This window comes from Pelophylax lessonae (genome assembly GCF_965119305.1).
Source record: "Pelophylax lessonae genome assembly, chromosome: 8".
Taxonomy (NCBI): Eukaryota; Metazoa; Chordata; class Amphibia; order Anura; family Ranidae; genus Pelophylax; species Pelophylax lessonae.
Genome location: NC_138775.1, coordinates 234,070,226 through 234,083,760, shown reverse-complemented (window position 1 = coordinate 234,083,760; position 13,535 = coordinate 234,070,226). Strand labels below are relative to the sequence as shown.

Here is a 13,535-nt window from a genome sequence, read left to right as displayed (position 1 = left end):
ACCAACGTACCTGTACGTCGGCTTGAAGAAGTGGTTGTACCGGGGTGATGCCTGCAGCTAGAGGCATTACCCCTGGTACTGTTTTTTAGAGCCAGCGGTCAACTTTCTAATGATAACAGCCGATGCAGCTCAGCAGCCACTCCACCATTATTACAGGGGCATCCCCTTCTCCCACCACCTTTACATCCCACAGGGAGACCCAAGCGACCAGACAACGGTCAGAGTCCCGAACAAAGCAGGGTATCCGATGAAGTCAGAGTCCCGAACAATCGGGTCTCCGATGAAGTAACCCGGAAGTGACATCACAACGTCACTTCTGGTTTACTCAGCTACCAATGGTGACGTTTTTAAAAAATGTCAATATTCAAAAATGCTGATTTTGGCGTATTGAATACTTTTAAGTGGAAAGGAGAGATTTGGGGTCTTTTAGACCCCAGATCCCTCCACAAAGAGTACCTGTCACTGCCTATTACTGTCACAAGGGATGTTTACATTCCTTGTGACAGCAATAAAAGTGATCAGATTAATTTTTTTTTTTTTTAAAGGAAAAGTGAAAAGAATTAAAAATAAAACAAAATAAATAGGACATGTTTTTTTTCTAAAGCACTTTAAGTAGCGCCTGCAAACATAAATAGATTCAAATCACACATGTGAGGTATCGCTGCGATCATCAAGGCAAGAGCAATAATTCTAGCAAAAGACCTCCTCTGTAACTCTAAACTGGTAATCGTTACAATTTTGAAAGCGTCGCCTATGGAGATTTTTAAGTACCGTAGTGTGTCGCCATTCCAAGAAATAGCCAAGGAAAAGTGAAAAAAAAAAGTAATAATAAATAAGAAAAAAAAGAATTGAAGCGCCCCGTCCCTTCGAGCTTTCGCGCAGAAGAGAATGTATACATAAGTCGCGCCCACATATGTAAACAGTGTTCAAACCACACATGTGAGGTATCACCGTGATGCAAGAGCAATAATTCTAGCACTAGACCTCTCCTGTAACTTTAAACAGGTAACTTGTAAAAATGTTAAAAGCGTCGCCTATGGAACTTTTTAAGTATCGTAGTTTGTCGCCATTCCACAAGTGTGCGCAATTTTAAATCATAACATGTTAGGTATCTATTTACTTGGCGTGACATCATCTTTCACAATATACAAAGAAATTGGGAAAACCTTCCTGTGTAGTTTTTTTGTTATTCAGTGAAGTGTATTTTTTTTTCAAAATAAATTGCGTTTGAAAGACCGCTACGCAAATACCGTGTGACATAAAATATTGCAACATCCGCCATTTTATTCTCCAGAGTCTTTGCTAAAAAATATATATATATATATATATATATATATATATATATATATAATGTTTGGGGGTTCTAAATAATTTTCTAGCAAAAAATACTGATTTTAACTTGTAAACAACATGTGTCAGAAATAGGCTTGGTCCTTAATTAGTTAGGCTTTGCCAAAAAAAAAAACCTGGATGCTAATGGCTTTTATGCAGAGTTGCACCAGATTTTGCACTCTCCAGTTTTAGTAAATTAACCCCTGTGCATCTATTAAAATTTGTCAACTTAAACCCTTGACGACCTCAGTATAACACTTAAAGTGTAAGTTTACATTAGAATTTTTCAGTATACATCTATACAGCTATATAACACATGGCCCTTGATAAGTGCATGGCATCCTAATTAACTTCTGTCTATGCTCTGACTGTCCAACAATTAGCACTGAAAAATTACCAGCAACATCATGCAACTCATGATGTTCCTCAACATACGATTTTCGATTGCAGCGCCTGACTGACTTCCTCTGTGCTCTGAGGCTATCAAAGATGCAGATAGCACAAGGGGGGGCTAAGTGACATCATGGGTTACATGGTGTCACTTGTAAATGGCCGGTAGGTTTCCGAGGCTGATTGATGAACATTTATCAAGATACATGTGTTTTATTGCTGTTTAATGTTCACAGAGTAATTCTACAGTAAATTTAAACTTTAACCACTTGACCGCTGGAAGATTTACCCCCCTTCATGACCAGGCCATTTTTTGCGATACGGCACTGCGCTACTTTAACTGATAATTGCGGGATCCTGTGACAATGTACCCAAATCAAATTTATGCAATTTTTGTTCACCACTGCATTTTTTTTTGCGTTATAAACAAAAAAAGGCAGACAATTTTGAAAAAAAAAACCCAAAAAACATTATTTTTTACTTTCTGCTATAACACATATCCAATAAAAAATATAACAATTAAATTTCTTCATACATTTAGCCAAATACGTATTCTGCTACCTGTTTTTGGTAAATAAAAACCCAATAAGCGTATTTAGATTCATTTACGTGAACCTTATTGCGTCTACAAACTATGGGATATATTTATGGAATTTTTATTTGTTTTCTTTTTTTATATTAGTAATGATGGCGATCAGTGGCTTATAGTGGGACTGCGATATTGCAGTGGACTATTGGACACTAACTGACACTTTTGACACTTTGTAGGAACCAGTGACACAAATATAGTGATCAGTGCTAAAAATATGCATTGTCACTGTACTAATGACACTGGCTGGGAAGGAGTTAAACATCTAGGGCGATCAAAGGGTTAACTGTGTTCCCAGCCACTGTTTTTGTGTACACAGTGTGCTGCTTTCACTAAGGCAAGAGACTGATTCTAGTCTCTGCTTTGCAGAGACACAGGATCCTGCCTTCCCCCTGTCAGAACTGAGATATGCCTTGTTTACAAAGGTATATCTCAGTTGTCTGTGTTTTACTAAAAATTGGCGGGAGCAGGAGGACATCGAATCCCTGGGACCCGTAGATCAGCTTCTGCTAGGAAGTATCACAGCAAAGGGGTCTGCTGGCAGCACGTGCACGCCCCCTGCAGGTGGAAATGCAGAATCACGTATATATACGTGATTCTGCCCACAGCTGACGCCCTGTAGTAGTAAAAGAGCTATAGGGTGGTCAGCAAGTAAAGAATACCATTAGGAACAAGCAAATTTGAAAAGTTTTATATTAGCTTTATAAAAACACTGTATTTGCTTTGATAAATATTCAAGCAGTTCAGGAGCGTTAAAAAGTGCCTTTATATTTGTTTGCAAAAACAACTGCTGTTCTGTATATGGCTTGTAAATTGATTGTAATATATGTGACGACGCGTGTGATTTTATTTCTGTATATCAGCTTCTGCTATCACAGCAGAAGGGGCCTGCTGACAGCATGTGCATGCACCCCTTTGCAGGCAGAAATGCAGAATCACTATATTAGCTACATAAAACAACTTTATTTGCTTTGATAAATATTCAATCAATTAAGGAGTGTTGAAAAACAAGTGGGATATGGGCACTTCCATAAGACAGGAGCCTGGTCTTGGATGGTGGCGTCAGGAAGCACTAGGGCGGTACTCAAGGAGGAGAATCAACTCTGGAGGAATATAAGGAGAACACAAGGCGCCTCTAAGTGCAGCATAAACAATTTATTTTGGTACACAAGTGTTAAAAACACTTACAAGAACTTCACGTACCCAGGAGGATGCCAGCAAGTGTGGGAGCAAAGAGGCCGTGGTGCCGCCGGGCTTCCAGAGCCAGGCTGGAATGCATGCGGCCAAAGAGGATGTCAGGTGGTGTTGGGTGGTAACGCGTTTAAGAGCTTGTGCGGCTCCTTCATCTATGACGAAGGACCCATGCATGCTACGAAATGCATTACCACCCATCACCACCTGACATCCTCATTGGCCGCATGCATCCAGCATGGTTCTGGAAGCCCGGATGCACCGCTGCCTTCTCGCTCCCACACTCGCTGGTGTCCTCCTGGGTACATGACAGCCGCAAGCCGCCTCTCTCCCACAACCATATAGGATTGTTCAGTGACATGCTTTATCATGATGGAAGTTCTTGTAATTATTTTTAACCCTTGTGTACCTAAATAAATTGTTTATGCTGCACTTAGAGGTGCCTTGTATTCTCTTTATAAGGAGTGTTGAAAGTGCCTTTATATTTGTTTGCAAAAACAACTGCTGTTCTGTATACGGCTTGTAAATTGATTGTAATATATGTGACTACACATGTGATTTTATTTCTGCAAACCATGCATGCCAACCAATTCTAAAACTCAAGAGCAGCAACTGGCATTCCTTTTTATGGCTGCTCTTTTTTGCCTGTTGCTTACACAACATCTGCAGATTATACGAGGAATGATCAGTCACCTCTCTGCCTGACATAATTGAAAGCTTAATATCCCGCCATGTATCAGCTCTACGTAGAGCCCAGGAATACGGCAACACAGGCTCCTTATCTTGCCTCCATCCTCTATATTTTCCATTATTGCTGATGGCTTCTCCATTCAGCTGGTCAGCGAAGCATGCAGCTTATGAGCATCCAGTGACATCAAATCATTCACCTGAACGTGACAATTCTTTCACTGTAGCAAACAAAGGCTTGATCTATTTCATCCTTGTCCGAGGTTCCCTGTCTCGAGGAGAGGTGATCTTTCGCCCACACACTCCTCATCCCATCAAACGCCATTGATAACCACTTCTAAAAAGATCTTTTCTTTCTCATCAAAGGCAACTGACACAAGCTCAATCACACATGTCATGACTTTCAAAGATCTTTTTAAGTCTTGTCACATGGAGGCAGACAAGGACACAGCCTTTCGCTATAGCCAGAAGATGAACCGAGCAGCTCTCAGACAGGTAAAAAGAACTGAAATAACATTTGGCCTAAGCCCAGTTTAACAGCTCTGCAACTCCCGCCACCAAGGGACATCTGGGGTTGTGTTAAGCAGAAATTTATCAGCACTTATAAATGTCTGCCATTGACAGGCCATTAGTACCAGTTTGTATTTAGTGTAATGAAGTAGCGGAGGGGGAAAGAAAAAAAACAAGTCTTTACTGGAAACAAAATGACTTACAAAATGTTTATTGCTTACATTAATTTTATGTAGCATGGCTGTAAAAAAAATTATCTTAGGGGAAATTAAGCCTAAAAAAAGTGTCATATCGCTAGTCAGGGAGTGCAATGATCTCCTGGCTGAGGTAACACAAGACTGTAAAGAAAAATGACAGCTATGTTTTTAATCAGTGTGAGAAACGTCTCTGCTGCATATGAAGTAAGGTGAGTTCAGGAGACTGAAAAAAAAAAACTTGTACTGCTTTTGCTATGTAATTAATAGAGGTAAGTCATCAGTTCTGGAACTTTGTATTCAAGTCTTCATTTCTGTAGTGGCAGAAAACGACTATAGCCATAAACTCCTGAAACTGCTCTGTGTATAGATACTGAAGGCTCATTTCCCACCTGCCTCCCACCTTCCCACAGTAGCATCCATGTGTTGGAAATTTTCATTTTTCACAGTTATTGTAGATTCTGAGCAAATAAATGAGTTGTTTTGATTCTATATATGACACAAACTGAACAACATTTGTGCATGTTAAAGTAAACTCCCATTGAAAATAAAAATAAAAATTAAGTGCATCTGCACCTACAGTTTTTTCTCTAAGTTCTTGTCAGGACTGGGCTCCTGCTATTTTCTAGCAACTCTTTTCTTTCAGTGCACAGAGGCTGCTCAGCTGTAGGTTAATTACCAGACACTCATTGTTTCCACAGTGACTCACCTGGTTATCATTACCTGCCTCATTAGTCCAGCCTACAGCCAGCCCCTTTTGGCTATTTAAACAGCTTAGCTCATTTCATCTGTGCCCTTGAGTGGTCAACATCTCCAGTGTGTTTTATGCTGTGTTCCTTGTATGACTTGGCCTGGCTTACTTCTCTTCTGATACGTACTCCTGATTTTTGGCTCCTGTCAATGCTGACTTCTGGTTCTCTGATCCTGGCTCGTCTGATTACCCACTCTGGCTTCCAAACCCTGGCTTCTGTTTTTGACTACGTTCCTGAACTGTTTTTATTTTTGCTATTGCATTAAAGTGTGATTTTAACTGCATTTTCTGTCTCTGCCTGGTTTATGGTTCTTGACAGTTCTCCTGCAACAATGATGCATTGCTTCTGATTTCAGAGCATAGTTGCCACTCTCATGTAGTCTGTGCCTGCTTACACCACAGTGGGGTGAAAAAATGTTGAGGGAGGCATGGCTATCAGTATTGTCTCTGATTATTCATAGTCTGTAACCTGTGAATCAGCCATACTCAGTCCGGCCAACTGAAACTTTTTCAGACGCCGTTTTTTTGTTTTCTGTTATTTTTAAAGTGTAAATGATGGAAATAAAATCTAACTTTTGTTGACATATTATTAGAATGTCTAATCTGTAATTTGATGCCTTTTGGAGATTTTTCCATCTTTCCTTGGCTTCTTTATGCACATTAGTACAAATTTTTACCTGGGGTGCCCAAACTTTCGATCCCCACTGTAATTTAGTGTATACTGTAAGTTGCTACATATGCCATGTTGTAATTTATTGTTAATAAAAATTACCATTCCATTTCAGTCTGCAGTGCTGTAATTTTCTGTAAAATTAAATGCAATATGGCAACCTGGAGGTGTTCTGTACACTTTTGGTGTACAGAATGCCTTCAAAAATGTTGTTTCATGCTTGTGTGAAGAACTCTGCACTAAGATACACTGCAGCATTTCTCATGAGAACACTGAGAATACACCAGGTGATTATATATTTTTTTCTTTTCCCTTTGTTCAATAAAAATGTATTAAACAAAGGGAAAAGAAAAAACAGGACATTCCTTCAGAAACAAATGTTAAAATCCATGCAATGTACGTTGGTCATCCACAGGGGATTGTTTTTTGTTTCTTAACAAAAGTGGAGTTACTCTTAAAGCCCAGTCATCATATATCACTGGAGTTACATATTTTAATTGGTCACACCTGCTAAAGTGGGCTAAAATGGCAATATAAATTAAATGGAGAAAATGGAGAAAAATAGGGGTGCCTGTGCATATTATGAAATATTTTTAGGAACCTTGGAAATTGGATTTTTCAATAATGCACATTTGGACACTTTCTAACATTGTGGAAAATTGGATCACTGGTTACCTTTTCTAGCGTTCTTCTATTTGCCAGGGATTTAATCTTTATCAGTTACTGGCCAATAGGGAGATATAGGGAGTATGACAGCTTTTGACATCACTAGGAAATGTAAATCAGAGGATAAAACTGTTAACATATATGTTTTCAACTAAATACTAAAGTGTTTTCTGGGGTCCCACTTTATGTGCCATAAGATATATCCAGATACCTAAAATGTATGTGTAGGTAAAATGCATTGTCAAACATTATGCACAATAATCTTGGCTACTGATTTTTTAATATTTAAAAAAATTATAATGTAATATTACAATGTAAAATTATGTTTTTAATGTTTTGCATACATTAATTCTTTCAAACACATACCTATGATGCATCAAAAATGCCAGAGTACTAAATGTGATATACCTCCTAGCAGGTATATTGTTAAATCTGACAAACCATGAGGATTTTTTTTTTATCAAAGCTTAATTGAACAAGCTGAAGTTAGAAGCTGATTGGCTACCATGCACAACTGCTCCAGATTTTGCACTCTCTGGTGTTAGTAAATCATCCCCATTGTGTCCACAGTATATTGTATTTTTATAATATGCACAATAACACGTAACCTATGCAAAGTGGATAGTGTGTAAAGCAGCTGTTTACATACCTTTGGGGTGAAACTAATTTCCCAGCCATCAATGGCGAAAAGAGGAGGCTCCCACTGCACCTCTACTGAGGTCTGAGTCACATCTTTAAACTGCAGTCCTTTGGGTGGAGAAATATCTAAAAAATACAATATGAATGTTAATAGATGAAAAAGTGATAAAAAACAAAAAAAAAAAAAAAAAAAGATAAACAGGGGAATAAAGACTGAGGTGGCATTTACAAAATGTAATGATTTTGAAGGATAGTTCCTGTCTGTCTTTATGAATATTCTTGAAACAGTTTAGAGCAGTACAGATTATGCTGAATTACCCATTAAAAGATATATATTGAGTATTAATGAAAGGAGGAGTTGTCATGCTCTCCGCTTTATCCAATCAGAGAATGCTTCATATTCATTGTGAAAATGCATAGCAGTCTCTGAATGGTACCCATGCCAAACAGCTGACTTCCTATGTACCAGCAGGGCAGTCACACAACATGGGACCCGGAAGCTAATGGGAATCACTGGAGTGGCAATGTCTACTTCAGTGAATTCCAGTTTCCAGGGGGATTGGCCAATTATGGTATATGCTACAAGCTGGACCAATGTAACTTTGTAAGAATGTTTGTACCTAGAATTTATCTTCAAGCTGTGTCGGAATGACAGACCTCTGTGCGCACACGTGGGATGACATCATCACCCAGGGATCACTCAAGTGGCCAAAAACACATCACTAGGAAGTAGCCCTGGGAGAAGATGACAGGAGCTGGTAAGGGATGTAACTGCCAGACTGCTGGAAGGTGAAAGTGAGTATTTTTGGTATTTTAGTTCCATTTTAAGATATCACTTTTGCACATATAATGCCTACTCAGATGAGTTACAGAGGTTTTTTGCTGATGGCTGTGGAATTTTTGTTAACTCATAATTAATCTGTATTTGATGATATTTGCTATGTGTAGGGATGTGGAGCTTTAACCGGTTGCCGACCGCAGCACGACGATATACGTCGGCAGTCAGCCCCCCGGCCAGGCAAAGTGATGTATATATACGTCACTAGCCTGTCACTTGCTTGGGAGCCAATAGCGGCGAGCGCGCGCCCCCGGGGAGGCGCGCTCCCGCTCCGGCTCGTTCCCCAGAAAGTCCGTGCGTGTGACCGGCGGACCCGATGTCCGCCGGTCACTCGCCGATCGTCGGGTGGAGAGGGAGAAAGGCAAGCGGCTGATGTAAACAAGCCGCCTGTCATTCTCCCCTGTGTAGGAACAGTGATCATACGGTTCTAGTATGTAGGACCGTTGATCGCTGTTCCTACACTTCAAGCCACAGCCAATCACAGTTAGAATCACGCCCCTAGGGACACACACCACCCCTCCCTCTCAAAAAAAGTTAACCCCTTCACTGCCAGTGTAATTTTACAGTAACAGTGCATATGTATAGCACTGATTACTGTAGAAATGTCACTGGTAACCCCAAAAGTGTCAAAAATGTCAGTCAAGGGTCCGATCTGTCCACTGCAATGTCACAGTACTGCAAAAAAATTGCAGATCGCCGCCATTACGCGTTAAAAAAAAAAACAACAAAAATGACAATAATCCCTTTGTTAGTAAACGCGATAACTTTTGCACAAACCAATCAAAATACGCTTTTTGCAATTTTTTTTACCAAACATATGTAGCATAAAACAAATTGGCCGAAAATGTTAAAAAAGTTTGATTTTTACATTTTTTTGGGGGGGAATTTCATATTAAAAAATGTGAAAAATATTGTTATTTTTGCAAAATTGATGCTCTTTTTTTGTTTATAGCGCATGATCAAAAAATCGCACAGGTGATCAAATACCACCAAAAGAAAGCTCTATTTGTGGGAAAAAAAGGACGTCAAATTCGTTTAGGTACAGCGTCGCACGATCGCGCAATTGTCCGTTAAAGTCACGCAGTAAAAAAATCGCAAAAAAAAACCCTGGTCAGGAAGGGGGTAAAATCTTCCGGGGCTTCAGTGGTTAGTTAACAGTGGTAATGTTTTTACCCTCACCTCTCAGGCTCTACATGAGTTAGTGGAAGGAGCTCCAGATCTTTGCAAATGTGAACCCTTTCTGTACTCTTAAGGCCCGTACACACGTACCGATTGTCGGACGAAAAGATTCGGCCGACGACCGATCGGCCGATTTTCGGCTTTTTAGTATGATGCTTCCGACAGCCGACAGCGCACTTTCGGCTGAACAGAATCTGTCGTGCAAGCATTAAAATTTTTGTATGCTGACACCAGAACGGCCGATTGTTCGCCAGTCAGTACAGAATTCGGCGAACAGACAGCAGATTTGCAAGACTGGGCATGCTCAGAAAAGAAAAAACACAGGGAAAGTTAACCATCACATGACATCACTTCTGCAGTCGGCGGACAAAATTCGTGTGCAGTCTTTTGCACTTTTCAGCGGACACGACAGCCCGGGGACAAAAGACGGCCGATCGGTCGGCCGACGATCGGTACGTGTGTACGGGGCTTTATATTTTGGTTTGTCTGCTACTATATTGATGACCTGCTCTTTATTTAAAAGGGTCCATCTCACCTTGTGAATCATTGTGTATCATGTGGTAATATGAATCATCTTAATTTACAGTTCACCCACATGTGGAGTACCAGCAGTTTTCATTTTTTATATCTTACACTGATGGGTAATGCTAGGGATGGCAGGATTCTTTCTGCAAGCCCTCAGCTGGTTATTGTAATCTAAAAACAACCAGTTGCCATCTTTTCCACACTATTAACATCATCCCTGTTGGGGAATTATTGGAGCCAGACAGAATTGCACTACAGTAAAGCCCTTTAGCATTTTGAGGGTACCCACTGTAATATGGAATATCAGGAGCTTCTAATAGACAGAGGAAGACCTTTTTAGGGGAGAAAAGAACCATTGCTAAGCCAGATGGTTTACCTACATTCACTACCTTTTCTAAGGAGTATAAATATGAATTAAGGAGACTTTAATAATTCTGTAGGCCGACAAATAATTACATTGGATTCTTGGCAATGGTTGTCACTTTCCTGCAGGAAAGTACATACAGCTGTTTTGAAGAACTAATCAATAAACAGCAGCCAGTGTGGCTTAATGTGAAAATTTCCTTTAAATGTATACATGCAGTTATTGTGCAGTACATGCTAAGACACAAGATGTTCGATCACAATTTCTGGAGAAACTTTCCCTATCAAGCAATATATACCTTTTCTGACTTTCATCTTTACTATAATGTGGGTTGTACAACCCATGCGAAGCATGTAAGGATTTCTGAGCATTATTGTGGAAGCCAGAATTCTGCTGCCTTTCACCCAGCCAATGCTTTAAATCAATTTTTGACTACCCATGAGAGGGGATATGTCATCCTTCACCTTTCATGGCACTTAAATTGTTACTTTATCCTCTGGAGGTGATGATCTGTACCATAGGCTTCTGGAACAGGAGTTTTTTTTTTTTATTCATAACCTCTGCTTCAGAATGCCTTTAGGGCTTTTTTACAGTACATATTAAACGTAAATAACTGTTCATAGTCTGACATTATTTATTGTCCTTCTTCTGCCTGGTTCAGTTTTTTTTTTTTAAATAATTTATTTTACTATTTACCGTATTTTCCGGAGTATAAGACGACTGGGCGTATAAGATGACCCCCTAATTTTCAAGTTAAAACATAGGTTTTGGGCTATACTCGCCGTATAAGACTACCCCCCTTCCGAAGCAAGGCAACACCATTGAAAAACATCAGATTTCTCATAGATCTCCAAGGTACCCCAAGTACTGTAATAAATGTAATCTCTCATAATATCTCCAAGGTACCCCAAGTATTACCAGTAGATGTAATCTCAAGACGCTGGCTGTGCGGGAATCCTGTACCGGTATACCATATATGCCGTAGCTTCGGCTACATACAGTATACCGCGCTGAGCCAATCACAGTGAGCGATGTATTCTATTATTGAATGCAAAGCCTGCTTGGATTGGCAGAGTCAGAGAGGCGGGTTGATGTTACTCTGCCAATCCGAGTAGGCTTTGCATTCAATAATAGAATACATCGCTCTCCCTGATTGGCTCAGCGCGGTACACTGTATGTAGCCGAAGCTACGGTACATGCGGTATACCGGTACAGGATTTCCACACAGCCAGCGTCTTCAGAGATTACATCTACCGGTAATACTTATACTTAGGTTACCTTGGAGATATTATATTCGGCGTATAAGACGACCCCCCATTTTTGGGGGATTTTTTTGAGGTTCAAAAGTCTTATACGCTAGAAAATACAGTAATTGTTATTTTACAGAGCAAAGTTAAACCTGTTAGTATGGAGTGGGACAAATTTAATTTGAAACATCTTAATGAACAGAACCCTATTTATGGACTTCTCCAAACCTCACCTAACAAGAAAAAAATAAAACGCATACAAATATTTAGAGAAAAAGAAGTTTTGATAAGTATGTGTGGATATGTATGGAGTTGAACTCATCATTACACTAGCAAGGAAATGTATTTGTGCTATACCTTATATTGCCTATTTATTATACACACACATTTAGGACAATTTTTAGATGTTAGATTCTTATGATACTGAGATTGGTTTACCAACACCAGAGAATGCTAAATCTGGTGCAACTGTGCATGGTAACCAATCAGCTTCTAACTTCAGCTTGTTCAATTAAGCTTTGCGAAAAAAAACCTGGAAGCTGATTGGTTTCTATGCAGAGCTGTACCTGATTTTGCAAACTTCAGTTTTAGTAAATCAACTCCACAGTGTCCTGCTTTCTGGAATTGTAAAGGTATAATAGGCGTAGATGTTAGGGAAATTTATAGATTTCCTGTAAAACTAATTTGGTAAGCTTTTAAAATATATTGCTGGCCTTTATATGTGGAGTCCATTCCTCCTTGAAGTATTATTGTTTAATGAACACGATTGGCCAAGCAATAGAGGTTGGAATTTATTTACAACAATAAAGTAGAAGGCATACTTTGGTGGATTTATTGATATATAATATTGAAAAAAATATACTGTATATTCAATGTCCCCTGTGTAAATTTTAAATTACCTAGTACATGCTTTTAACGTTTTCTATGAAAAAAAAAAAAATGAATTCTAAGGGGATTTAACTCCAATCTTTTTATTTTTTCCTTATATTTGCATGTATTTGTGTAAGTATCATTGTTTATTGAACACTATTGGCCACTACAAAAAGTTTCCCATCTGAAGCAATAGAAGATGTACTTTGGTGGATTTATTGATAGCTAATATTTTGCTCATTGGAATCCATGATGGACGGGGCCAGCACCTGGCCTGTGTGTTAGTAGAGGTGGAGATGGGAGACTGACCTAGAGCGGTGTTCACACACATCAATAACAATATGTTCTTTGAGTTCTATGGTACCTTGATTATCTCTGCTTGTGGAGTTAGTGCAAAGTTAGACATTTAAAAACATGAAGGATCAAAGTTATGGTTAAGTGTAGAAAGAATGACATGACTAAAAATTCCACTGTGTTATATTTTCTAAGAGAGTGGGTGTTCACAAAGAGAAGATTGTGTACAAATAATAAAGAAAGTGGTTATATAGAAAATAAATGATAAAGGCTTCAGTATAATTCCACTTTACAAGAACGTTGGGTATCAGGATGGTTGAATCAAAGAACAAGAAATGCCAAGCACAGAAACAATAAAAAAATTATTAACAGCAGTTGAAATAATAATAATAATAATAATAATAATAATAATAATAATCATCATCATCATTATTATTATTATTAGTAGTAGTATTAAAATTATTTTTTATAAGAAAAACATTATTATCATCATCTTCATAAAACACCTCCTTTCATGGTTTGCTGACAACAGTTTCATCAGACAGCAAGTGAGGAAAAATCTTGTTACAGGAACAGAGACAGAAACAGAGACAGGAACA

The 13,535-nt window shown here is 38.9% G+C and overlaps 1 protein-coding gene across 1 annotated transcript in view; it reads right to left on the bottom strand.

Moving 5' to 3' along the window:
- The window catches only part of TNR (tenascin R), a 663,536-nt gene that overhangs the window by 226,856 nt on the left and 423,145 nt on the right, over positions 1-13,535 (bottom strand). Inside the window, exon 5 of the mRNA XM_082265604.1 lies at positions 7,630-7,745. Coding sequence (XP_082121730.1) covers positions 7,630-7,745 — 116 coding nt within the window. The remainder of the gene's footprint in view (positions 1-7,629; positions 7,746-13,535) is intronic.